Source organism: Ornithorhynchus anatinus, chromosome 3 (assembly GCF_004115215.2).
Source record: "Ornithorhynchus anatinus isolate Pmale09 chromosome 3, mOrnAna1.pri.v4, whole genome shotgun sequence".
In the NCBI taxonomy this organism is placed as follows: Eukaryota; Metazoa; Chordata; class Mammalia; order Monotremata; family Ornithorhynchidae; genus Ornithorhynchus; species Ornithorhynchus anatinus.
The window spans coordinates 111,525,176-111,551,361 of NC_041730.1; the positions used below are offsets into that span (position 1 = coordinate 111,525,176).

Consider the following 26,186-nt stretch of genomic DNA (forward strand, 5'->3'; position numbering starts at 1 on the left):
ATACAAGATAATTGGGTTGTCACAGTTCCTATCCCACATAAGGCTCACTGTCTTAATCCTTATTTTAAAGATGAGGTAAGTGAGGCACAGACTTGTCCAAGGTTTCACAGCAGACAGGTGGCACGGTTAAGATTAGAATCCAGATCCTTCAATTCTCGGGCCCATGTTTTTTCCACTAGGTTATCGTACATTCTCCAGCAGTGAAATGAAGTGCAAGTTGGGTGTCTTAGGTTGGCCCATGACTTCCTCCATTAGAGGGTCCTTTCCCTTTCTCTTTACAGCTCCCAACGTTATGCTGGGGACCACATCTTGGGGGCCAGCTTTTAAGGGAAGAAACCTCCTCCACCTTCCAGGCCTTTCTGGAGCACATGCATGCTGACTTCTCCTGCAGGACCCCTCCAGGATGCTAAAATCGCACTTCAGGTGCTATTTCACAGGCCATGGTTTGGGGCCGGAAATTCCCAATCCATGGAAATGCAGCCAAAAGTGTGATTAGGAGCTACTACAACTGAAAATGCTCCTCTCTCCTCTCCAGATCACACCTGGAGAGTTTCCAGTACCCTACCAGTCTCCCCTATGGGAGGGAGAGTCAAGCAGAGGCATACCCATTCCATTCCTAGCTTGTCCAGTGGCTAGTGAGTGGAAGGCAAAGTGAGTGGAAGGCAATCTGCCTCAAGTTAAGACTCACCTGTGCTGGGCATCAGTGGCATGGGAGAGAGTCAAGTGGGGAGACTTGAGTTTACTGCACAGAAGAAGGCAGTGGTTAACCACTTCTGTATTTTTACCAAGAAAACTCTACTGATACATTACCAGAAACAATTAAAGATGGAGGCGGGGTGTTCTGGGAGAGATGTGTCCATGGAGTTGCTATGAATCAGAGATGACTCAATTGACATAAGACAAGATAACTGAAAGTGAAAGAGGAAGACACCCAGACTCCCTTCCCTGAAGCCACTGGGAATGGACCTAAGTCTCCCTTCCCTTGCTCCTGATTGTTGCGTGGTTTAGTAGGTACCACCAGCCTCAAATGCTCATAACCTCTGCCTACCACCCACCTCAAATGCTCATATCTCCTTTCCCAAATAGTCCTGTGGTAACTCAGTGTATTTCAATGGCTCTTTGCAGTTCAAGGTTTCCAGAGTCCCCTGCATCTCCCCACATCTTAAGGAAGAAGTTGGACAACTAGCATGTTTTCCAGTTTTCTCTGCTGTAAAATCCATCCCCATTACCTAAAACATGGAGAATGGGTCAGCGAGAATATCTCTTTCTCTGAAAGATAAAGGAGCTCTGGGTAAAGACAGGTTTGCCCTGGCCTTGCCCTGGGACCATTGTTTTGCAATGCTGACTACTGACTTCACTTTGACAGACAGGATTTTAAACACAAATTTAAGTGTACATTTTACCACTATTTGAAAAATATCATTCTCTAAAACAGCACATTTTTTTTTTCTGACTCAGATACTCTCTGGATAATAATGTCTGGATTCACAAGTGGGAGGGAGTAGGGGCACAAAAGACAGGATTTTTCTTCCCCTTCCTGGATTTAGAAGGATGGAAAACTTTAAATGGTGTTTCTCCAATCCAAGATTTGGTTGTTTGAGTGTTAATGTGCTTATGGCTAAAATGGTCTGGTATTCTTCAGCAGAAAATTATTTTCATTCATACACAATAGCATTGGTCCATTGCAAAATGGGAGACAGAATCCCTCGCTGTTATTCTTCCCATAGAGTGGATTGGGTCACACCAAGACTGACAGCTTTTGACCACTCCCAACCAAAGAGAGCAGTGGCAGTCCCCCCAGCCCAGAAACATCTTCGTGCCTGGGTCTTTGTTCTTGTTCCTCCTCTGTATTGCATTGTCTGCTGTGGAAGGCATCATTCTGATTTGGCTCATGAGTCATGACTTTTTTTCCTTGAGGAGTCAGAGTTTCGTCTAGAAAGAGAGACAGGAAAATGAGTAAATGGAGGCACCAGTGAAATATTTCAAGCCCTCGCATGGCAGCTGTGGCATGACATTTGAGATAAAACTTGTCAGCAGGGAATGTGTCTATTTATTGTTTTACTCTCCCAAGCAGTTAGTACAGTGATTTGCACACCATAAACACTCAATAAATATGACTGAATGAATGAGAAAAGGCAGCCAGATCAATTGAATTGGAAATTTCCAATGGCTTGTGAGTTTCTTTTCTCCAAAAGGCTTTTCCTGTTCCTTAAATGCCAAACTTTCCCCACATAGACTGTGCCCCAGCCTATCCCATTTGGAAACCCACCTTAGTGACACAGCTGTAGCAAAAATTATTTCTCCCAGAAAAATTACCAAACAGAATCACACTGACCCTCTTGCAAGAGAAAGCCAAAGTCATCCAGCCCAATGTGTCTCCACTATTTGAGGGAAGCGGGCAATTGGGGAAACTGCAGGACTCAACTCTGTGGCTTTCTGCTCAGATAGCTCCTCACTGACTCAGCTCAGCACAGGGAGAAGAGGATGACACCAGATTTCACTAAGAATGGACCCAGGATGCAGAAGCTTGGGCACAGTGGATGTCCTGCTTCTCCTTGGAGTTAAAATACTCTTCACGGTTATGTTCTACAGAGGTCAACCCCTTGAGTCTGCATATCTAGAGAGCCAAAGGCACACAGGTGCCTTAGGCCATGAAGAGCTCCTTCATCCTCTTGGAAACCTGAGACAGCTCATCTGGTGATGATAGTGGCATTTGTTAAGCACTTTACTATGTGCTAAGCAATATACTAAGCTCTGGAGTAGACACAAGTTAATCAGGAGGGACACAGTCCATGTCCTTTGTGGAGCTCATAGTGTAACAGGGAAGGAGAACAGGTATTGAATCCCCATTTAATAGATGAGGCAAATGAATCATAGAGAAGTTAATTGACTTGTCCAAGATCACACAATAGGTTAGTGGCAGAGCTAGGGTTAGGACCCAAGGCTCTTTCCACCAGGCCACACCACTTCTCAATAGACTATGTTGTTTCTCAGAACACCCTCAGTACTCAGGCAACCAATCCTCCCTTTGCCCCATGTCCTAAGTATTAGGTGTCTTAATAAAAGACCCTACGGAGAATTCATATAAGGCAAACATTTTCAGTTGGCAGAGAATTTGTCCACCAACTCTGTTGTATTGCACTTTCCCAAATGTCTTGTTCAGTGTTCTGCACAGAGTAAGCACTCAATACATATCACTGATTGATTAACTTACATTTTCAGTCACTTCTGGAAAGCAGCTGCTGAAGTCTTATAAAAAGACCCAGTGGATAAACTCACACGATGTCCTGGGCTTCAGAAAACCCTAGAGATGTTGGCAAGTATTTTGGGGCATCAAATGAAATTGTCTTTGTGCTAGAAATTGTGGCTGTGAGGGAAAGCCACAGAAATAGGGCAGTAGTTGAGGTCACCAATGACAAGTACAACAAAAGTCCCATCATGGAGATCCAATATTAGAAAACTGAAGAGGGAAAGGAAGAGTTCCTTCATCTCAGGGGTAATAGGTACATGGAATTTGTTGTACTGGGAAGTTGTGTAGGAAGAACTAAGATCACTAGATCTGCAGTAGATCTAAGAAGAATTTGGGTAAAACCATGGGTGAGAGGGCTATGAGTTAATAGTTTTAGTTGAGTGCCTACTATATACAAATGCTTGGGAGGGTATACTAGAGGAAGAGGATATGATACTTGTCCTCGAAAAGCTTTAAATCTAATGGAAAGGTAGACACAAAAATAATTTTTGGAGAAAAGAACAAAAAGACTGGAGAGAGATTTATTTACTTGTTTATTGTTTACATTAATGTCTGTCTCCCTCTTTACCCTGTAAGCTCGTTGTGGGCAGGGAATGGGTTTATGAACTCTGCTATACTGAAGTCTCTGAAGTGATCAGTACCGTGCTCTGCAAACAGAAAGTGAAGCATGGCCTAGTGGAAGGAATAGCATGGCCTGGGAGTCAGGATCTGGGAGGAACTGGGCTCTAATCCAGATCTGCCACTTGTCTGCTGTGGGCCCTTTGGCAAGTCACTTAACTTCTCTGTGTCTCAATTCCTTCACTGCAAAATGGAGATTTGACAACTGTTCTCCCTCTACTTAGTAAGCCCCATGTGAGAACAGATCATCTTGTATCTACCCCAGTGCTTAGTATAGTGTTTAGCATATAGTAAGTGCTTAACAAATACCACAATTATTATTAGTATGATGTACTCAATAAAAACCATTGATTGAATTATTATTATTATTAAGTGCTGAAAAAATACCACTGCTGGATAAGTGAACAAGTAAGTTGCATTAATAATATAATATGTAAATTAATATGTACAAAACTGCTACAGGTAGATTTTGAGTGCAAATGAGTCAGGATATGACAAGTGCCTAGAACAAGGTGGTGGCCATTTGGATATGGAGGAAGGGAATGGGTCCAGGAATACTATGGAAGAAAAATGAACGGGATTTAGCAGCAGATTGGATGTGAGTGTTGAGAGTGAGTCAAACAGGGAAACCTCAAGGTTGCAGGCAGAGATTGTGCCTTGTGTGTCTTCCAAGTGCTTTGGAACAATGCCTTGTGCTCTGAAGGTTCTCAGTGAATATCATGACTACTATAGTGGCTTGCCCAAGGTCACACAGCAGGTACAAGGCAGAGCCAACATTAGAATCCAGGTCTTCTGCCTCCCAGGTCTGAGCTCTTTCCACTAGACCATGCTACTTCTCAGTCATCTGCAGAGAAGTGTTGGCTAAAGCCGAGGGAGTGGATCAGCTCCCTGAGGCAGTGAAAAGTGAGACTAACAGAAGAGTTTTGAGGAAAAGCCACATTAAGGAGGTGAGAAATAAAAAAGGAGCCAACAAAAGCGATCAGAAAGCTAGAAGGAGAACCAGAAGAGGGCTGTATCACAGTAAAACCAAGGTTAGGTAGTGTTTCCAGGAGAAAGGAATGGTCACTAGCAACAAAGGTAGCCGGAATGTCACGGAGGATTAATATAGAGAGGGGGCCATTATTTTGGGCATCTTGTGAGGCAGTGTTGAAATCATCTGTCAGAATTAGGTTTAGGGGGTAAATCCATTTACCCCGGCTATCCCAGTCCTGCATACTGATCATTCAGTATCGATCAATCAATGGCATATATTGAATGCTTACTTTGTGCAAAGCACTGTGCTAAGCGCTTGGGAGATTTTAATACAATAGTGTTAGTAGACATGCTCCCTACCCACAGGAACTTACAGAGGGGAGGAGAGAGACATTTTAAAATAAATTTCAGATGTGGATATAAGAGGGAGGGGTGAATATCAAGTACTTAAAAGGGACAGAGCTAAGAGCATAGGTAATGCAGAAGGGAGAGCAAATAGATGAGATGAGCAATTAGTCTCCTCCTAGACTGTAAACTCATTATGGGGCAGGGAATGTGCATGCCGACTCTGTAGCATACTCTCCCAAGCATTTAGTAGAGTGCTTTGTGCACAGTAAGCGCTCAATAAGTACCACTGATTGATGAGTCGGAGAAAGCCTCTTAGAAGATATGTGATTTTAGTAGGGCTTTGAAGGGATTAACAAGAAGCAGGAATGTCAATAGAAAGCTGATGTAGTCCAGGCAGGACTGGATAAGTGCTTGAATCAACATGGTAGCAGTTGGGATGGAGAGGAAAGGGTGGACTTTAAAGATTTTGTGAAGGTAGAATCAACACAATTTGGTGACAGGTTGACTCTGTGGGTTGAATGAGAGAAATAAGTTGCGGATAATGCCAAGGCCAAAGGCTTGTGAGGCAGGGAGGGTGGTGGTGTTGTCTAAAATGATGGGTATGTTTGGGAGAGCACAAGGCTTGGGTGGAAAGATGAAGACATCCAAATAGAGATCCTGAAGGCAGAATGAAATGTGAGACTGGAGAGAAAGAGAGGCCAGGGCTGGAGAGGAGATATATTCGAGAACCATCTCTGTAGAGTATGTTTTTAAGCCATAGGAGCACATGAGTTCTCCAAAGGAGTGGATGTAGATGAAGAATAGAAGAAGACCCAGAACTGAGCCTTGAGGGACCCTCACAGTTAGAGGATGGAAGGCAGAGAAGAATGTGAAAAAGAGACTGAGAATGAGGGGCCAGAGAGATAGGATGAGAACCAGGAGAGGACAATGTCAGCAAAGCTAAGATTACATAATGTTGGTTCCCAGTGCCAAAGACAGCTGAGAGATCTAGGAGAATCAGGATGGAGTAGAGGCTGTTGGATTTGGCAAGAAAGAGGTCACTGGTGAATTTAGAGAAGGCAGTTTCTGTGGAATGAAGAGGAGTAGAAACTAAACCAGTAGTATTTATTGAGCCCCTGCTGTGGTAATGAAAATCAGTTACCCTTATTAAAAACATATATATTCCTCTTTCCCCCCTGGGACCAGTTAGCTCAAATGTAATCAATCAGTGAAATGTCCCCCTTCTCGTTCCAATTTTCCTAGTCTGATTGTGCCTCTAAAAATTGCAGGGGTGGCGTTAGACTAAGATTGGGATTCTGTTTTCAACATTTTTCATGAAGTTGGGTTGTACAAGAAGCCCTCAGAAGGAAAAGCCAAATTGGAAGTGATAAGCGACCTTACAGCACAAGTTCCGGCCTCTCGGCTAGCCTGAGCGCCTCATGCATCCCCGCGGCCGAGAGCTTCCGGTTGATGTTTCTGTAGCGGCACTGGAGCAGGTTGCGGTAGGTGGTCCTCAGGTCCCGGTTGAAGAAGGCATATATAAAAGGGTTAATTAGGGAGTTGGCGTATCCCAGCCAGAGGCAAGTTCTCTCCACCCACAAGGGAATGCAGCTGCACGCCGTACCACAGATGAAGGGCCTGGCCGTGGACAGTATGAAAAACGGCAGCCAGCAGACGGTGAAGGCCCCCACAATAATCCCCAAGGTGGTGGCCGCTTTCTGCTCCCTTTTGAAGATGGAAATGTTCTTTCTCTCGTGCTTAATGAGCCTAGAGAAGTGCGTGCATTCTTCAGACTCCTGACGGCCCTGCAGGCGGCCATTGGCAGCAATCTCGCCGCCGGGCTCGTCGGCTCGCGGGAAGCCGACAAAGTGGTGCTTGGCCGCGCTGCGCTTGGCGGCCTTGTAGATCCGGTAGTACATGAAAAGCATCACTGACAGTGGGATGTAGAAGGCCACGGCAGTGGAGTAAATGGTGTAACCAAAGTCCTGGCTGATCAAGCAGACTTTATCGTCGTTCACGTTTTGGGCCCAGCCAAAGAGTGGTGGGAGGGTGAGGGAGGCAGAGAGTAGCCACACACATAGAATCATCCTGGCCATGCACTGTCCATTCTGCCTCACAGGATAGGTCAGAGGTCTGGTGATCCCAAGGTACCTAGTGAACAAAGAAAAGAAGGTAAGAGTGAGGATTGGTAGGGCGGAGAAGGGAGGGCGGTTCCAGAAGAGAAGGCTGGGATCTCCCAATAAAGTCCTCTCATTCTGATTCTCGGCAAATCAATTAGGCTCGGAGGGCTCCCTCTCTTTCCCAATTAGAGAAGAGGCCTTAAGAGTCTACTAAGCCAAACTGATTTGCTGGTATTCAGAACTTCTTCAAGCCTTGGAGCATGATTGCTGTATCATCTAGTAATAATAATAGTAAATGTGGTATTTGTTACATGCTTACTATATGCCAAGCGCTAAGGTAGAAAAAGAATACTCGATAAGTACAGTGCTCTGGGAAAAGTAAGCACTCAGTAAATGCCAGTGATTAATAATGAGGTCAGAAGCAGTCTCACATTAATCAGTCAGTGGTACGGAGAATCAGTGTGGCTTAGTGGATAGAGCACAGGCCTTAGAGTAAGAAGGTTCTAATCCTGGCTCTGCCACATGTATACTTTGTGACCCTGGGCAAGTCACTTCACTTCTCTGGGCCTCAGTTACCTCATCTGTAAAATGGGGATTAAGAGTGTGAGCCCTATGTGAGGGACAGTGTCCAACCTGACTTACTTTCTATCTACTCCAGCACTTAGAACAGTGCTTGGCACAGAGTAAGCCCATAATTATAATTAATAATTACCCAGCACTTGCTGTGTACAAAGCACAGTATTAAGCTCTAGGACTCTAAACTCTGTACAATTTAGAGAAGCAGCATGGCCTAGTGGCAAGAACACAGGTTTGGAAGTCAGAGGACTTTGCCTTTGTTTGCCATGTGACCTCTGGCAAGTCACTTAACTTCTCTGTGCCTCAGTTACCTCATCTGTAAAATGGGGATTAAGACTGTGAACCCTACGTGGGACAACCTGATTTTCTTGTATCTACCCCAGCGCTTAGAACAGTTCTTGGCACATAGTAAGTGCCTAACAAATACCATTATTATTATTGTTATCATTATTAATAGATCAAAAGTCCAAGTTTTAAGGAGAACAAGTATTTAAAGCCCATTTTCCTCAGTTCCCAAGAAATGAAGGCACAGAGAAGATGGCTTGCTTGTCACATAACAGGCAAGTATATGATGTACAGAATAGATACTCAATAAATACCACAGATTGATTCACTAAAGTGATGGACCGGGGATTAGAATCCAGGTCTCCTGACTCCCAACCCAGTGCTCTATCCACTAGACCAGACTGCTTCTTCACTGCCTTGTCTGAGCAAGAAAGAGCAATGGGGTTTCCTAGAATCAGGAAGGACTTGAGCCTCAAGGGAAATCTAGTTTTTCTATGGACTTAAAAGTGAAGTGTTAAATAATTTCACTGCAGACTGATTGATTTGATCAATTTCAGAAATGTATTTCGACGCCCCTGTAAATTCATCACACAAAGAAACTATTTGGCAGTGTAAATTTTACACTGAACACTTAAAGCTAAATTAGAACTGCAGAAAGCAATTTTTAATAAAATACATATTCACTTTCCTAAATCTGATAATATATCATGTAATTCTTACCTTTGTGCTCCAGAGAAAAAAACACCATTGATTTTCCTGCCAGACTCGCTAATGTTTCTTTATCTAGTACTTTGCATACTCATTGCTAATTTGAAAAATGTGTGCTTAGGCAGCTTTTTGAAATGATTTTTTTGTAATATTAAGGAAATCTTTCAAATAGAGTAGATAGTGGGAGCACAAAGCTTCTAATGGCCATATTTAAAGAAATATGGACTTCTAATACCAGGAAAAGGATTAAAGAATTAAAAAAAGAAAAACTCAAAAAACAGAAGTGAAGACCACACACAGCTAAAGTCCCTGCTGCCTACCCTGTCTCCATCTTGGAGATGTGACATTAATATCAAATGATTGAGAAAATTCTTAATGGAATACCACTGTTTGGACTGGGTTTTCATTACCATATTTGCCTCTGAGCTGGGAGTAGGTGTGGGGGCAGAGGGTGGGAACCAGAGATAATTCACACTGAAGATTGTCCTAGTTCAACTGGGTCCTCATCCACGTCCCCTCTGAAGTCTTCATGGGGTGTCTGCCCCTTGAAGTCTGGCTTTAGACAACCTTCTGTTCTTAGGAAATTCTTTTTTTGTTTGTTTTTTTCTTTCTTTTGTGGTATTTGTTAAGTGTTTACTCTGTGACAGACACTGTACTAAGCATTGAGGTAGATACCAAAACAATCAGGTTGGACATAGTCCCTGTCCCAAATAGGGCTCACACTCTTAATCTCTGTTTTACAGGTGAAGTAACTGAGGCCTAGAGAAGTTTTGATCCAAGGCCACACAGCAGACAAGTGGCAGGACCAGGATTCATTCATTCACATTTATTGAGCGCATACTGTGTTCAGAGCACTGTACTAAGCACTTGGGAAAGTACAACAATAAAGAGTGAAAATCCCTGCCCACAGTGACCTCACAGTCTAGAGGGGGAGACGGGCATCAATACAAATAGACTTCAATACAAATAAATAAAATTATTACATATATATAAGTGCTGTGGGGCTGGGAGATGGGGAGAGATACAAAGGGAGCAAGTCGGGGTGATGCAGAAGGGAGCGGGAGATGAGGAAAACTGGAGTTTAGTCTGGGAAGGCCTCTTAGAGGAGACGTGCCTTCAGTAAGACTTTGAAGATGAGGAGAGTAATTGATGGATTTGAGGAGGAAGGGCATTCCAAGGCAGAGGTAGGACGTGGGTAAGGGGTCGGTGGCGAGACAGGTGAGATCGAGGCACAGTGAGAAGATTAGCACCACAGGAGCAAAGTGTGTGGGCTGGGTTGTAGAAGGAGACAAGTGAGGTGACCTAGGAGGGGGCAAGGTGATGGAGTGCGTTAAAGCCAATGGTGAGGAGTTTTTGTTTGATATGGAGGAAGATAGGCAAACACTGGAGATTTTTGAGGCGGGGGCGTGGGGCAGTGACATGTCCTGAACTTTTCCTTAGAAAAATGATCCGGCAGCGGATTTAAGTATGGGCTGGAGTGGGGAGAGGCAGGAGTTTGGGAGGTCAGCAAGGAGGCTGATGCAGTAATCAAGGTGGGATAGGATAAATAATTGTATTAACATGGTAGCAGTTTGGATAGAGAGGAAAGGGTGGAATTTAGCGATGTTGCGAAGGTGGGACCGACAGGATTTGATGACAGATTATGTGGGTTGAATGAGAGAGAGGAGTCAAGGATAACGCCAAGGTGACAGGCTTGTGAGACAGGAAGGATGGTGGTGCCATCTACAGGGATGGGAAAGTCTGGGAGAGGACAGGGTTTGGGTGGGAAGATAAGGAGCTCTGTTTTGGACATGTTAAGTTTGAGGTGATGGGTGGACATCCAAGAAGAGATGTCTTGAAGGCAGGAGGAGAAAGGGAGAGAGATTGGGGAGGAGAATGCAAGCCCATGCTCTCTATCCTCTAGTCCATGCTACTTCTTTTCAATCAAGAAAAGTGCAAGGATTTAACTGTGCATTTGCTTCAGTCATCAAAATGTACTCCAGTGGTTCCCATGTGCTGTAGAAACTCTGGCCAAAGGAATTAGCTTTCTTTTATGCTCACAGAAGGAAGTTCCGGAATATACATGTACTAAGAGAATGTGAGGCAGTTTGGCCTAGGGGAAAGAGCACAGGGCTGGGAGTCAGTATATCCAGGCTCTAGTCCCAGCTCTGCCACTGTCCGGCTGAGTGGGCTTGAGTAAACCACTTAACTTCTCTAGGTCTCAGTTTCCTCATCTGTAAAACAGGGGCTAAAGAGAGATGGAGAGCCTTTTGTAGAGAGAGGGACCTAGTCTGGTCTTAAAACCTTGTCATGATCCCGGTGCTTAGCATGTAATAAATATATAATTATTATGCATTAGAGAGAGAATGAGAGAGAGAATTCTTGGTCCACCAACTCCTGATTTGTCTCCATCGCTTTAACTCTAAAATCCAACACTTCAACTCACCAAGGAGCAATGTGCTATCCTTCCCTGAACAAAACCTGATGGAGCAGGGCAGCCTTTGGCATTAAAAGAAATTATTATTAATAGTAATAATAATAATAACAACTGCGGTATTTGTTAAGGTCTTACTATGTGCCAGGCACTGTACTAAGCTCCGGGGTGCATAGAAGCAAATCAGATTGGACACAGTCTCTGTGCCACATGGAGCACACACTCTCAATCCCCATTTTACAGATGAGGTAACTGAGGCCCGGAGAAGTGAAGTGACTTCCCCAAAGTCACACAGCAGACAAGTGGCGGAGCTAGATGAGAATGCAGGTCCTTCTGACTCCCAGGCCCATGCTCTATTCACTAGGCCACACAGATGGATAAGTTCATATTGCTGTGGGGCTGACAGAGGGGTGAAAATTAAAGTGATTAAGGGGTACCAACCCAAATTCATAAACAACACAGAAGGGAGAGCTCAAACATGGAAATCATGAAAGCTTCTTAGGGGAAATAAGATTTTATTATGGCTTAAAAGGTGAGGAGCGTGGTGGTCTGTCATATATGAAGGGGGATGGAATCTAGGCTCAAGGGAGAACATGAGCAAGAGGCTGGAGAGAAAAACAAGACTGCAGTACAGTAAGTTGGTGTTTGAGAAGTGAAGGGTGTGGATTGGGTTGTAGTTGGAAACCATCGATGTAAGATAGGAGGGGGAGAGCTGATTGATTCAATTCAATCGTATTTATTAAGCACTTTCTGTGTGCATAGCACTGTACTACGTGCTTGAGAGAGTACAATATAACAATAAACAGACATATTCCCTGCTCACAACAAACTTACAGTCTAGGGGCGGGGGAGACAGACATCAATACTAATAAATACATTACAGATAGGTTCATAAGTGCTGTGGGGCTGGGAGGAGGGAAGAACAAAGGAAGCAAATCAGGGTGATGCAGAAGGGAGTAGGAGAAGGGGGGGGCTTAGTCTGGGAAGGCCTCTTGGAGGAGATGTGCCTTCAGTAAGGCTTTGAGGGAGGGGAGAGTAATTGTTGGATTTCAGGAGGAGGGCATTCCAGGCCAGAGGCAGGATATGGACTAGGGTTCGATGGTGAGATGGGCGAGATCGAGGCACAGTGAGAAGGTGAGAGACGGTTCCCTAGAGGAGTGAAGTGTGTGGGCTGGGTTTAATAATGTTGGTATTTGTTAAGCGCTTACTATGTGCAGAGCACTGTTCTAAGCACTGGGGGAGATACAGGGTCATCAGGTTGTCCCACGTGAGGCTCACAGTTAATCCCCATTTTACAGATGAGGTAACTGAGGCACAGAGAAGTGAAGTGACTTGCCCATCGTCACACAGCTGACAAGTGGCAGAGCCAGGAGTCGAACCCATGACCTCTGACTCCGAAGCCCAGGCTCTTTCCACTGAACCACGCTGGTTTTTGGAGGAAAGTAGCGAGGTAAGGTTTGAGGGGGCAAGGTGGTGGAGTGCTTTAAATAATTATTATTTTGGTATTTTTTAAGTGTTTACTATGTGCCAAGCACTGTTCTAAGCACTGGGGTAGGTATAAGGTAATCAGGTTGTCCCACATGAGGCCTACAGGATTTAGTGATAGATTGAATATCTGGGTTGAGTGACTGTGAGGAATCAAGGAAGGATGGTGGTGCTGTCCACAGTGATGTGAAAATCACAAGGAATATAGGGTTTGGGAGGGAAGAAAAGGAGTTCTGTTTTGGACATGTTAGGTTTGAGGTGATGGGAGAACATCCAAATAGAGATGTCTTGAAGGTAGGAGGAAAAGTAAGACAGGAGGAAGGGAGAGAGATCAGAGGAGGAGATGTAGATTTGAGTATCATCTGCATAAAGGTGGTAGTTGAAGCCATGGGAGAGAATGAGTTCTCCAAGGGAGTGGGTGAAGATGGAGAATAGAAAGGATTCCAGAACTGAACATTTAGATGCCCCCACCCCAAGTTAGGGGGTGGGAGGCAGAAGAGAAGTCCATGAGAATAAACGGCCAGAGAGAGAAGAGAAGAACCAGGAGAGGACAGTCAGTGAAGCCGAGGTTGGATAATGTTTCCAGGAGAAGGGGATGGTCCATAGTGCCGAAGGCAGCCGAGAGGTCGAGGAGGCTTAGAATGGAGTAGAGGCCACTGGATTTGACAAGGAGAAGATCACTGGCGACCTTTGAGAGGGCGGTTTCTGTGGAGTGAAGGGGATGGAAGCCAAATTGGAGTGGGTCAAGGAGAGAATTGGAGAAGAGGAATTTGGGGCAACAGGTGTCAACAACTCGCTCAAGGAATTTGGAGAGGAAAAGTAGGAGGGAGATGGGGTGATAACTGAAGGGAGCAATGGGGTCAAGGGATTGAATACCCTAAAGCTGATAAGGGTTTTTGTTTGAAGCAGAGGTGGATGGACAGCCAGTGGAGATGTTGACTAAGCCTTTTTTTTTAGATAAATGATACAGGCAGAAGAGTAAAGTGTGGAATGGAAGGGGAGAAAAAGGAGACGGGGAGTTCAGTGAAGAGTTGATGCAGTATTCAAGGTGGATTAAGATAAATGCTTGGATCGGTATGGTAACAGTTCGGGAGGAGAGGAAGGGGCAGACTCTAGAGACGTTTTGAAGGTAGAACTTTTTCATGGTATTTGTTAAACTCTTACTATGTGCCGGGCACTTGACTAAGTGCTGGTAGATACAAGCTAATCAGGTTGGACAGAGTCAATGTTCCACATGGGGCTCACAGCCTTAATTCCCATTTTACAGATGAGGCAACTGAGGCACAGAGAAGTTAAGAGACTTGCCCGAGGTCATACAGCAGATAAGTGCCAGAGCTGGGTTTAGAACCCAGATCCTTCTGATTCCTAGGCCCGTGCTGTGTCCACTAGGTCACACTGCTTCTCAGAACTGACAGGAAGTGGTGGCAGACTGAAGAAGCAGGTTGAATGAGACATCAGAGTCGAAGATAATGTGAAGATTACACTTGAGCCTGTGATACAGGAGGAGAGTCGTGGTCTACAGTGTTGGGAAAGTCATGGCAAGGACAGGGCTTGGGTGGGAAGATGAGGAGTTCTGTTTTGGACAAGTTAAGTTTGAGGTATCAGTGGAACGTCCAGGTAGAGATGTCCTGAAGGCAGAAGGAAATGCAGGACTGCAGAGAAGGAGCAAGTCAGGGCTGGAAAAATAGATTTGGGAATCATCCTCAGAGAGATGGTAATTGAAGCTGTGGAGAGAATGAATTCTCCAAGGGAGTGGGTTGTACATAGGCCATAGAACTGAGCCTAAAGATGTCTCCCGTTGGCATGAGATTTTCCCCACCACCCCAGCGAAGGTCCCTCACCAGAGGCTAGGGACCTCTCCAGGAAGGCATTTAGGTCCTGCTGGGGTCTCTCAGAGAGCCTCCTGGGAAGTGTTAGGTCATGAAATCTCCAGTCACTTTGCTTCTGGTTTAAGGGATTGAATCCCTAGCAGATTGTAAATTCTTTCATCCATGAGAAGCAACGTGGCCTAGTGGATTGAGCATGGGCCTGGGAGTCAGAAGGACCTGGGTTCTAATCCCAGCTCTGCCACTTGTCTGCTATTTGACCTTGGGCAAGTCATTTCACTTCTCTGGGCCTCAGGTGCCTCCCCTGTAAATTGGGGATTATGTCTGTGAGCCCTATGGGGGACATGGACTATGTCCAACCTGATAAGCTTGTATTCAGTCCAGTGCTTAGTACAGTGCTATGTGCTATGTTAAGCACATAGTAAGTGTTTAACAATTACCATAAAAAACCCACCTGGCATCAATACTTCCCCTACCTTACTGACTCCAGTGCTTATTGCTTGCATCAGCTCTATCAGACTTCAAACTCTCTCTTCAAACATCCTGCCCTCCCCACCCCCCCCACCATGTCTTGGCCTTAATGACCTGGCAATGTACTTCATCAATAAAAATGAAGCCATCAGGCACAGTCTCCCTAAAATCTCCCCTGCTACTGTACTTTGCCTTCCTTTTTCACCCCGCTTTTAGACTCTCTCATCCTTCCCAGGAGTATCTCAAGAGGAGATCTCCAACTGCCTCCCAAATTCTATCCCCTCCACCTGTAGGAGAGTCAGAGTTGATTGAGTGGCACAAAGCCAATAGTAAGGATTTCCTTACCTCCTCCCTATACCTGGAGCTTCCACACCCTTCATATCTACCACTACCATGTCTACCACTGTCCCCAACTTCAAAACCCTTCCCAAAGCACATCTCTGCATCCTGCAGAATGGCTCAAAATGAATAATTCATAAATATTTTAACCTTGTAGGGCCTTACCTAGCTCATACAGACCAGTTTACCATCTGCACATCTCTAGGACAAATTAAATATCCATCAGCCATTCAAGTCAGGCCTAAGGATTGATAGAAATCAGGCTATGCCAGAAAGAAAACATATTGTATGCATGTAGGACTGTGAATACCCCATAGAACAAATTAAGAGTATTAACAGTCCTTGAAAATGTGTTCGCATCATGAATACCTGTAGCATGTAAACATTTTCCCACAGACTCACCTGCAGTGATTTAGTTTCCATTTCAAGCCAGCCCCGACATGACAGAACATGCACTACAAGTACAATTTTTAAATTTTTTATGGTATTTGTTAAGTCCTTACTATGTTCCAGTCACTGAACTAAGCGCTGGGGTGGATATTAGCAAATTGTGTTGGACACAGTCCCTGTTCCACCTGGGGCTCATAGTCTCAAGCCTCATTTTACATATGAGGGAACTGAGGCACAGAGAAGTGAAATGGCTTGCCCAAGGTCACACAGCAGACAAGTAGCAGAGCCAGGCTTAGAACTCATGACCTTCTGACACCCAGGCCCATGCTCTATCCACTACGCCATGCTGTTTCTCCAGCACCTTGACTCCCAGATCCATGCTTTATCCAATAGTATTTATTGAGTGTTTACAGTGTGCCAACCACTACACTGATCACTTGGAGAAGTACAACAGAGTTGGTAGACAAGTTCCCTGCCTACAAGGAGCTTACAAGGAGCTGGAGGGAGAGAGAGGGATTAATATAAATAAATTACAGATATGTACATTAGTGCAGTCGAGTTGAAGATGGGGTGAATATCAAGTGAATAAGGAGCGCAGATCTAAGTGCAGAGGTGACACAACAGGGAGGGGGAGTAGATGAAAAGAAGATGTAATCGGGCAAGGCCTCTTGGAGATGTGAATTTAATAAGACTTTGAAAGTGAGGCGAGTGGTAGACTGTCAAATATGGAAGGGGGTAGAATTCCAGGCCAGAAGGTCCAAGAGAGATGGAGGATGTGGGCAAGAGGTTGGCAGCATGGTAGACCAGACTGAGGTAAAGTGATTTAGTTGGCGTTAGAGAAGCAAACTTGTGTGGACTGGGTGGTAGTAGGAAATCAGCAAGGTAAGGTATGAAGAGGAGAACTGACTGAGTGCTTTAAAGCCAATGGTAATGAGCTTCTGTTTGATGCAGAGGTAGATTAGCAGCAACTGGAGGTGCGTTAAGAGTGGGGAGGTGCAGACTGAACAATTTCTTAGAAAATCAGGGAGTTAGGGCATTAAAGGAGGGAGTTAAACGTCTGCAATAGCTGGTGTAGGCAACTGGTATGGGAGTCAATAAAGATGGAGAAGTATCGTAGTCAGGGGGACGAGGGGAGAATTAAAGCAGATGAGGATGAAAGAGAAATGGTCAGCCAAGTGTTTGGATTCTACCAGCAGCATTCCACAGCTCAAGCGCAGGATCGGAGGAAGCAAACTGTGGATGTGACCCAGAGTTGCAGATTAGTTATTATTATTATTATTAATTATTTAAATTGGTGGAGGGATAGGGAAATGAGGGAGTTGAATTCAATGGAGAGAGTGGTGTTGAGGGCATCAGTTTGTGTGTTAAAAGATGGTAATTTGGGGATGGAGGCCGAAGGGGACATGTTGACTTTAGAAAATTGGAGGGGGTCAAAAATCAGTGGTCTCTGTAGGGGAATAGGACAGATTTGTGGGGAGTGGGCGTGTGTGAGAGAAGACAGGTTGAGAGAGTTGTGGTTGGATAGAGGAATTTCAGAATTGGTGAGGGTAAAGACTGTACAATGACTAGAGATGATGTGTCCAGGTAGAGTGGAAAAGGGGTCATTGGAGTTGAGGAGAGGAAACAGACAATGGAAGGGTCACGAGGGACATTCACATTGATTTTGAAGTCTCCAAGGATCAATGTAGGGATGGAGAAAGAGAGAAGAAATGAGAGAAGGGGATCAAAATGGCTCAGAAATTTGCAGGAGAGGCCCGAGGGGGTAGTAGATAACTGTAGTATAGGCAACCGAGGGAACTTTTATTTACTGTCCATCTCCCCTCCTAGAATGTAAACTCCTGTCTACTTACTCTACTGTTCTCTCCCAAGCACTTAGTAAAGCGTTCTGCACATAGAAAGCACTCAATCAAACTCTTCACTATTGGCTTCAAAGCTGTCCATCACCTTGCTCCTTCTTAGCTCACCTCCATTCTCTCCTTCTACAGCCCATCCCACAAACTCTGCTCTTCTGCCACTAACCTTCTTACTGTGCCTCATTCTCACCTGCCCACCATTGACCCCTGGCCCACATCCTACCTCTGGCCTGGAATGCCTTTTCTCCTCAAATCCCCCAAACTAGCATACTTCCTCCCTTTGAAGCCCTACTGAAAGCTCACCTCCTCCAGGAGGCCTTCCCAGACTAAGTTCTCCTTTTCCTCTACTCCTCCTCCCCTCCCCATCAACCTGCCTCGATCCCTTTGCTCTACCCTCCTCCCAGCCCCACAGTACTTGTGTATATATGTACATATTTATAATTATAATTCTACTAAATTTTACTAATGATGTGTATACATCTATAATTCTATTTATTTATAAGAATGCTACTGATGTCTGCTTACTTGTTTTGATGTCTCTCTCCCCCCTTCTAGACTGTGAGCCCATTGTGGGCAGGGATTGTCTCTATTTGTTGCTGAATTGTACTTCCCAAGCGCTTAGTACAGTGCTCTGCACACAGTAAGCACTCAATAAATGCATTTGAATGAATGAGTGAATCAATAAATGCCATTGATGAACGGATGGACTGGATGGAATTGACTTCAGGGATTGAAAAGAACACAAAGAGTAAGGTTTATGAATGCTGGTGTAAATCAGGGTGGATTTCTAGTTGTCACATATTGTGAAGCAGTCATAAACTAGGGCATGACTGTACATATCGAAATTACGCCTGCTACTATAGTTTCTCATCACATATCAGGTCATCCTATGAGAGTTCAGCATGCCTTTCAAAGATCTCATTGCTCTCTTGGTTTTTTTGTGTGACCCCAAGGACAGACTTTTGAATACAGTTTGTCATCTTAAGGTAAAAGAATGGTGCAATTTTTGGAGCGAGCCCAATATTGGGTAGGGATTGTCTCTATCTGTTGCTGAATTGTACTTTCCAAGCTCATAGTACATGCTCTGCAAACGGTACGCGCTCAATAATTACAACTGAATGAATGAATGAATGAATGGAGGTTTATGATGTGCCATGAAGCTGCCTTATTGCATGACTTGCTTTTGAATCCACCTCCCATCATGGCACTTAGGGATCATGTTTACAAAGCCTCTGTCTGCCTTGAGGGGAGAATGGGTAGGGAGTGTGTCCTTTCAAGTGGCGTACATTCCCTATGGAACAGAGGTGCGGAGGCTTAAAAATGGCAGGACTGACACTGTGAACTGATACAACAATCTGTTTTCAGGATTTGCATGAAAATACAATCTGTGTTCCTAAATCTGAAAGACCAAAGGCTTCCATGGCAGGCAGCCTAAAGTGGCTTGTCAGTGGTTTTTGGTTGGCTTGGGAGCAGTGCCTCATCTGTGAAAGATGCCACCTGGAAGATTGCCCAGTGACAGGATTAGTCTTGAATATGGTAGGGGCATATGAGCAGAAGGCTCTGAGGAGGAGTCCCAAAATGAAAAAAAAATAACTTTGGGCAGACAGTAATTCTGGACGTAGGCTATCAAAGAGAGGTAATAAACTGGGAAAATATAGGGAAACTGGCATTTTTTAAAATGGTATTTGTTAAGCGCTTACTATATGCCGGCACTGTTCTAAGATACAAGGTAATACAGTTGGTCACAGTCTCTGTCCCATGTGGGGCTCACAGTCTTAATCCCCATTTTGCAGATGAGGTAATTTAGGCACAGAGAAGTGAAGTGTCTTGCCCGGGGTCACACAGCACACAAGTGGCAGAGCCGGGACTAGATCCCAGGTCCTTCTGATTCCCACACCCGCGCTCTATCCACTGGGCCAAGCAGTTGAATAATGAATACAGAGTCGATGGCACCAAGGGGTAGGTTAGGGCAAGTGAGATATTGTACTCTCTCAAACGCTTAGGACAGTGCAGTTCACACAGTAAGGGCTCAATAAATACGATTGAAAGAATGGATGAAAGTGAGAATGACAAGTGATGGGGTCAACTGAAAGAAGTTGGGGACAAGGCAGCGGGCTCAGGAGGAGGGGGTGGAAAGCAGTAGGAGCAAAGAGTGGAGTCCATGGGGAGGCATCAGAAATTAGAGAAACCGCATGGCCTTGTGGAATAGGGCACAGGCCTGGGAGGCTGAAGGTTCTAATCCCGGCTCAGCCACTTGACTGCTGTGTGACCTTGGGCGAGTCACTTCACTTCTCTGTACCTCACTTCCTTCATCTGTAAAATGGGGATTAAGACTGTGAGCCCCACGTGGAATGAATCTGTTTACCTCGTATCTAACCCAGCGCTTAGAAAAGTGCTTGGCACATAGTAAGCACTTAACAAATACCATTTTTGTCGTTATTATTCTTTGCACTTCAATTCTCTCATCTATAAAATGGGGATTAAGAGTGTAAACCCCATTTGGGACAGGGACTAGGTCCAACCCAATTATCTTGTATCTACCCCAGTTTAGAATAGTGCCTGGCACATAGTAAGTGCTTAACAAATACCATAGTAATAATAATTATCATTACCATTCTCTGTGCCTCAGTTCTCTCATCTGTAAAATGGGGATTAATATTGTAAGCCCCATATAGGACAGGGACTACGTCCAACCCAATTATCTTCTATCTACCCCAGTGTCTAGAACAGTGACTGGTACATAGAAATCTCTTAACAAATACCGTAGTTACTTTTATTGTTGTTATTCTTATTATTATCAAAGTATGGAATTACGGCTACCGGGTCCTCGCACTCTACCGGGGGTGGTTTTAAAAGGTATCCTCAGCCAAACAGTAGTAATGCAAGCTCCATCTCTGTCCTCCTGGGACCACTACATGGACAACTTTTGCTCACTGCTGCTGAATGAATCAATTAATCAGTGGTATTTACTTAGTGCTTACTTTGTACAGAGCACTGTATTAGGTGCTGGGGAGAGTGCAAACTCCTCATGGACAAGGATCATATCAAATCAACTCTGTTGTACTATACCAACCACTTAGTACAGTGGGCTAAACGTCAAGTGGATGAGCTGCCTAATCTATTTCTAATTGTATCATGGCCGTCCTGGGCACTCTTATCTGATCTTCCTTCGCTCAGTTGAAGAGGTTAATTTATGCCATGGTGATATGAGCCACCTCTTTGGATTAGTTTCTACTGACACGAGCCACGTGTTTTTTTCTTTTTAATTGGTTTCTGCCAACAGGATCTGAAACTTTATTAAAACTTTGGAATATCTCTGAAATACCAAAATCAGTATCCTTCCCCCATCCCTATTTCATTATGCTGCGGGAGAGGTTTGGAGCCCAGGCTTTCCTACCAACAGGATCTACGATTTTATTAGAGATGGAGAGACAGAAAATGTCCTGAAAAATCAAAATCAGTCAGTCAATCGTATTGAGGGCAGAGCACTGTACTAAGCATTTGGCAGTACAATATAACAAAAAGACACATTCCCGGCCCACAGTGAGCTTTCCCATCTCCTTCCCCACCACCTCAGCTTTGGGAGGGGTTGGAGGTTGGGGGGTGCTGCTTCTCCCTTCCCGCAGTCACCCTGTCTCCTTGGGGCATGGAGGCGAGAGGGATGGACAGGAAATGGGGAAGGAAGTAGGGGAAGGAGGCAGAAAAAATAGAAATTAGGTTCACTAATACTGGGGGACAGAGTTTTTATTTATTCTTAAATAAAAAGCCACCACTTTCCCCCAACCAGTCATAACCACGGACCAGGGAGCCCCAGGTCCAGGGGATTTCTTTTTTATTTATCTTTAAATAAAAAGAAAGCCCACCACCACCTTATCCCCCTTCCCAGACCCACAGCACTTATTTATAAACCTGAAATTTATTTATTCATTTATTTATGTATATTAATGTCTGTCTCTCCCTCTAGACTGTGAGCTTATTGTGGACAGGGAATATGTCTATTTATTGTTGTACTTTCCTAAGCACTTAGTACAGTGATTTACACACAGAAAGCACTCAATAAATATGACTGAATGAATGAATAAATGAAAGAACCACTTTCCTCCCTGGTCAATCATAGGCACAAATGGGGGAACTCCTAGTGCCAGGGGATTTATTTTTTTATTTAAGACAGCAATAACAGCAGCTGAGCAGGTTCCCTTTTCTCCCTTCCCACATAATCATCATCACCAATGGTATTTATTGAGGCTTACTGTATGCAGAGCACTATATTAAGCACTTGGAGAGAACAATCCAACAGAGTTGGTAGACACACTGTCCAAAACAGGCTTTCGGTCTAGACATGGCATAGTGGATAGAGCATGGGCCTGTGAGTCAGAGTGACTTGGGTTTTGATCCCGGCTCCTCCACTTGTATCCACCCCAGCACTTAATACAGTATCTGACACAAAGTAAGTGCTTAACAAATACCACAATTATTCTTATTATTATTAGAGGAGCCCCAAAGAGCAGCAGTAGTGACTTCAGGAGGAATAGCTCTCCACAGCCAGCCCGGAGACCCCACTGTGGGATGCAGCGGCCCAAACACGGTCCCCTCTGCCACGGAGATCAGCTCCAGCTTCACCCATACACGTTTCGGTTTTGGGGTAAATCCTACTGTCATCCTACGTTCCTTCTTCCCCAGCTTCAAGGAAAGTCCAGCCTCTCTGTTTTCCCTGCCCTCCTCCTCATGCTCACCAGATCAGGTGATCTTGCCATTCAAACTAAGAAACAGATTGTCCTGGAGGCATCTTGAAGAATTCTGCCTACATAACACGCCTTAGGGAAAAACGTGCCACCCTATACAGAGTACTGTACTAAATGCTTGGAAGAGTACAATTCAACAGAGTTGGTAAAAATAAGGAGCTTACAATCTAGAGAGAGAAACAGACATTAACATAAATTACATATAAGTGCGTAAGTGTTGGGGAGGAAGACGCTGGGGTGAATATCAAGTGCTTAAAGGATACAAATCCAAGTGCATAGGTGACATGGAAGGGAGAGGGAATAGAGAAGATGAGGGATTAATCGGGAAGGCCTCTTGGAGGATGTTATTTTAATAGGACTTTGAGGAGGGGAGAGTGGTGGTCTGTCTTATATGATGTATACCTCAATATTGTTCATTATTGTGGTTTTTGCTAAGTACTTATTATATGCTAAGCACTGGGATACACACTAGATAACCAGAGCAGATGCAGTCCCTGTCCCACATGGGGCTCTTAGTTTAAGTAGGAAGAAGAACAAATGAGGAAGCTGAAGTGCAGAGAAGTCAAGTGAATTGCCCATTGTCATCCAGGAGGCAAATGGTGGAGCCAGTCTCATGCTCTGGGAGAAACAGCGTGGCTTGGTGGAAAGAGCACAGGCTTGGGAGTCAGAGGACGTGGGTTCTTATCCCGGCTCTGCCACTTGTCTGCTGTGTGACCTTGGGGAAGCCACTTAACTTCTCAGCCTCAATTACCTCATCTGTAAAATGGGGATGAAGAGTGTGAGCCCCACATGGGATAACTGATTACCTTGTATCTATTTCAGTGCATAGAACAGTGCTTGGCATATAGTAGGCGCTTAACAAATAACATAATTATTATTAATTCCACTAGACCACACTGCTTCCTCTGGATGATTTCCCCACCCTTCCAGCTCGAAATACAAACCTCTGGAACTCAAGCAATTTGGACCAATTTGGTCTTTCTGAATGGCATAACTTTCAGCTTCGCCTTGCTGTCGACTTCTGAGGAATCTAAGAGAACAGAATTATTCCTAGCTATTCTGCTCTTCAAATCCTGTTTATCCCAAATCCAAGCCCTGGGATGAAAACTTTTTTCTTTAGAAAATGAATAACTGAAAAGCGTAGGTAGAACCTCCCACCCCAACCCTGCCTCCTGGGCGGTATCGGATATATCCAAATGAAAATATTCTAGTTACAGGGCCAAGTGAACATAGCAAACCATCACTGCGATTACATAACTCCAGCGATTCAGCATCCTCTTTGCTAAAGAAACCCCCCTAGACTATAAGTTGGTTGTGGGCAGGCAATGTGTCTTTTTCTTGTAGTATTGTACTTTCCCAAGTACTTAGTGTGATGATGATGGTCTTTTTTAAGTGCTTACTATGTGCCAAGCACTATACTAAGTATTACGGTAGATACAAGGTAATCAGGTAGTCCCACATGGGGCTCACACTCTTAATCCCCATTTTACAGATGAGCTAACTGAGGCACAGAGAAGTTAGGTGACTTGCCCAAAGTCACACAACTGAGAAGTGGCAGAGCCAGGATTAGAACCCATGACTTCTGACTCCCAAGCCCGGGTTTTTTCCACTAAGCCAAGCTGCTTCTCTACAGTGCTGTGCACACAGAAGGCACTCAATAAATACGACTGACTGAATGAATGAATGAAGCTTTATCTATCAAGTCAGTATACCTGTCCACTTCCTTTTCACTACACTTTCATATTTCCCAATCAGAGTCAGTGGTTTCTCTAGCAAATTAATTCAGCTCAGCAGCTCAACCCAGGCATATTGCCCAAACTCAGTGTGATAGAGAAGCAGTGTGGTCTAGTGGTTAGAGAATGGGCCTGGGCATCAGAAGCACCTGGGTTCTAATACTGGCTCTGCCACTTGTCTGCTGTGTGATTTTGGATGTCATTTCACTCCTCTGTGCCTCAGTTCCCTCATCTGTAAAATGGGGATGGAAGTTGTGAGGCCCATGTGGGACAAGGACTGTGTCCAACCTGATTACCTTGAATCTACCCCCAGCGCTTAGTAAAGGACTGGGTACAAAAGTAAATGCTTAACAAATACCATAAAAAAACCCACCTTTGGTGCTGGGCTGCATCAAATACATGGGGAAAGGAGGAGAAGGAAGGTACCCACCTTCTCCATCACAGCCCCGCTTCCAAACCAGTTGCTCCTGACTTCCAGGCCATTACCGATGGCTCTGCGGTTATAAAGCTGTTGGAGGCTGCTCCTTGGTTTCTGATAATGGTTCAGGGCTTGCACTTTTGGCCCTAAATCCTCTGAACCCCTTCCAGAGTCAACCCTGATCACTGCTCCATCTGGGTCTAAACTGGGGGCAATGTCTCCTCATCCCCCCTCCATGTCCAATCTGCAAACCGGCTCTCCTTCCTGTCTCTACGCCCCACCCAGAGCCTAGCATTAGTCTTGACCTGCCCTTCCCCTCCTCCTGCCACTCCCATGGGCCTTCCACCCACCTGGTCCCTTATGCTTTCTGGCTCAACATGCTTCCTGTGCCTTGATTCCATAAAGGAAGCAGAGACAGGCATGCTTTTACAGCCAAAATGAATCTGAACATTTGGGGGTTTTATGATATCCCGACTCTAACTTTCTCACCAGTGAAAGTGGTGAAATTATAGCTAACATTGTCCTTCATATGGGAGTCGGCTGCTTGGTCTTTCTCTGGTAGTACTGCCCAATTGATCCCCACTTTCCCAGTCATGTCATCCCATCGGCTACCCTTACCACTCTTGTATATACTGGCTATTGAGTCACGCGTCAACCCCCCAGGAGGCTTTCCCTTTGAGGTCTGTCTTCTTTAAGATAGGATAACTCTCCACCTCCCTCTCTCTGTCACATTCTCTCTGTCATAAATAAACTAATTTATATGTACATATATAAACTGATATATTCATTTATTCATTTTATGCATACTTTGTTTTTCAAGCTGAACTATGCTTTTATTTTTCTTTCTACTGGATGATTCCATTTGTGCCCATTAGACTGTGTACTGTAACCTTATTGTGGGCAGGGAATGTCCATTACATTGTTCTATTGTACTCTCCCAAGCGCTCAGTACAGTGCTCTGTACATGGTAAGTGTTTGATAAATATGATTTATTGATTGATTAATTAAATTCCTTGAGGTAAGGGACTCTGTCTTTAATCTTTTATTGTATGTTCTCAAGCATCTAGTACAGTAATTTTCCTCGGTAGACTCCCAGCACAGTGCTTCACTCAATGCAGTCTCTTCATAAGTATTGATGAAGATGATAGACTTTGAAGTCATTCTGTGGATCCTACTGTGAAAGTTTAAAAATTTGCCTTGAATATTTTACCCCATAATCAAAAATATAAACTTCAAACTGAGTAATATTTTCCTTGAGAGTATTTGTATTTTTTGTTTTGAGTCATTCTGTTTTCTCAGCCATGGTGAGATGTTTCTGGGGAGGCTGAATGCAAGATGGGCTACATTTGAGGTGATATCAAGTGAATCGATAGAATAGGCTAAAGGCAGGAGACCTGGATTCTAGGCTCTATTTTTCCTCTGGAAATAGACTCGGGCCCTCTCTTTGCTCTACTGTTTCCAGTGATCAAATACAACAATTATGTCTTACTGATATAACTGAAGAATAGAAGAAAGCTGCTTCATGTTTAAAATATTAAGTATGCTAAAAGAATTCCAAAGAAGGAAATTAAGCATATTGATTCTTAACTATTTTGGGTCATTAGTGAAAGTGTTATCTGCAATTTGCTTTCACCTACTGAATGTAAATTAGGACAGCTGT

General features: G+C 44.4%; 1 protein-coding gene across 1 annotated transcript in view; it reads right to left on the reverse strand.

The window, feature by feature from the left end:
• Nucleotides 1-729: 729 nt before the first annotated feature.
• HTR7 (5-hydroxytryptamine receptor 7) overlaps nucleotides 730-26,186 on the reverse strand; it is a 73,714-nt gene continuing 48,257 nt past the window's right edge. Inside the window, exons 5-6 of the mRNA XM_029059883.1 lie at nucleotides 6,569-7,318; nucleotides 730-1,932 (exon numbers count right to left, since the gene is read on the reverse strand). Of these exons, the coding sequence (XP_028915716.1) occupies nucleotides 1,890-1,932; nucleotides 6,569-7,318 (793 nt within the window). The 3' untranslated portion in view covers nucleotides 730-1,889. The remainder of the gene's footprint in view (nucleotides 1,933-6,568; nucleotides 7,319-26,186) is intronic.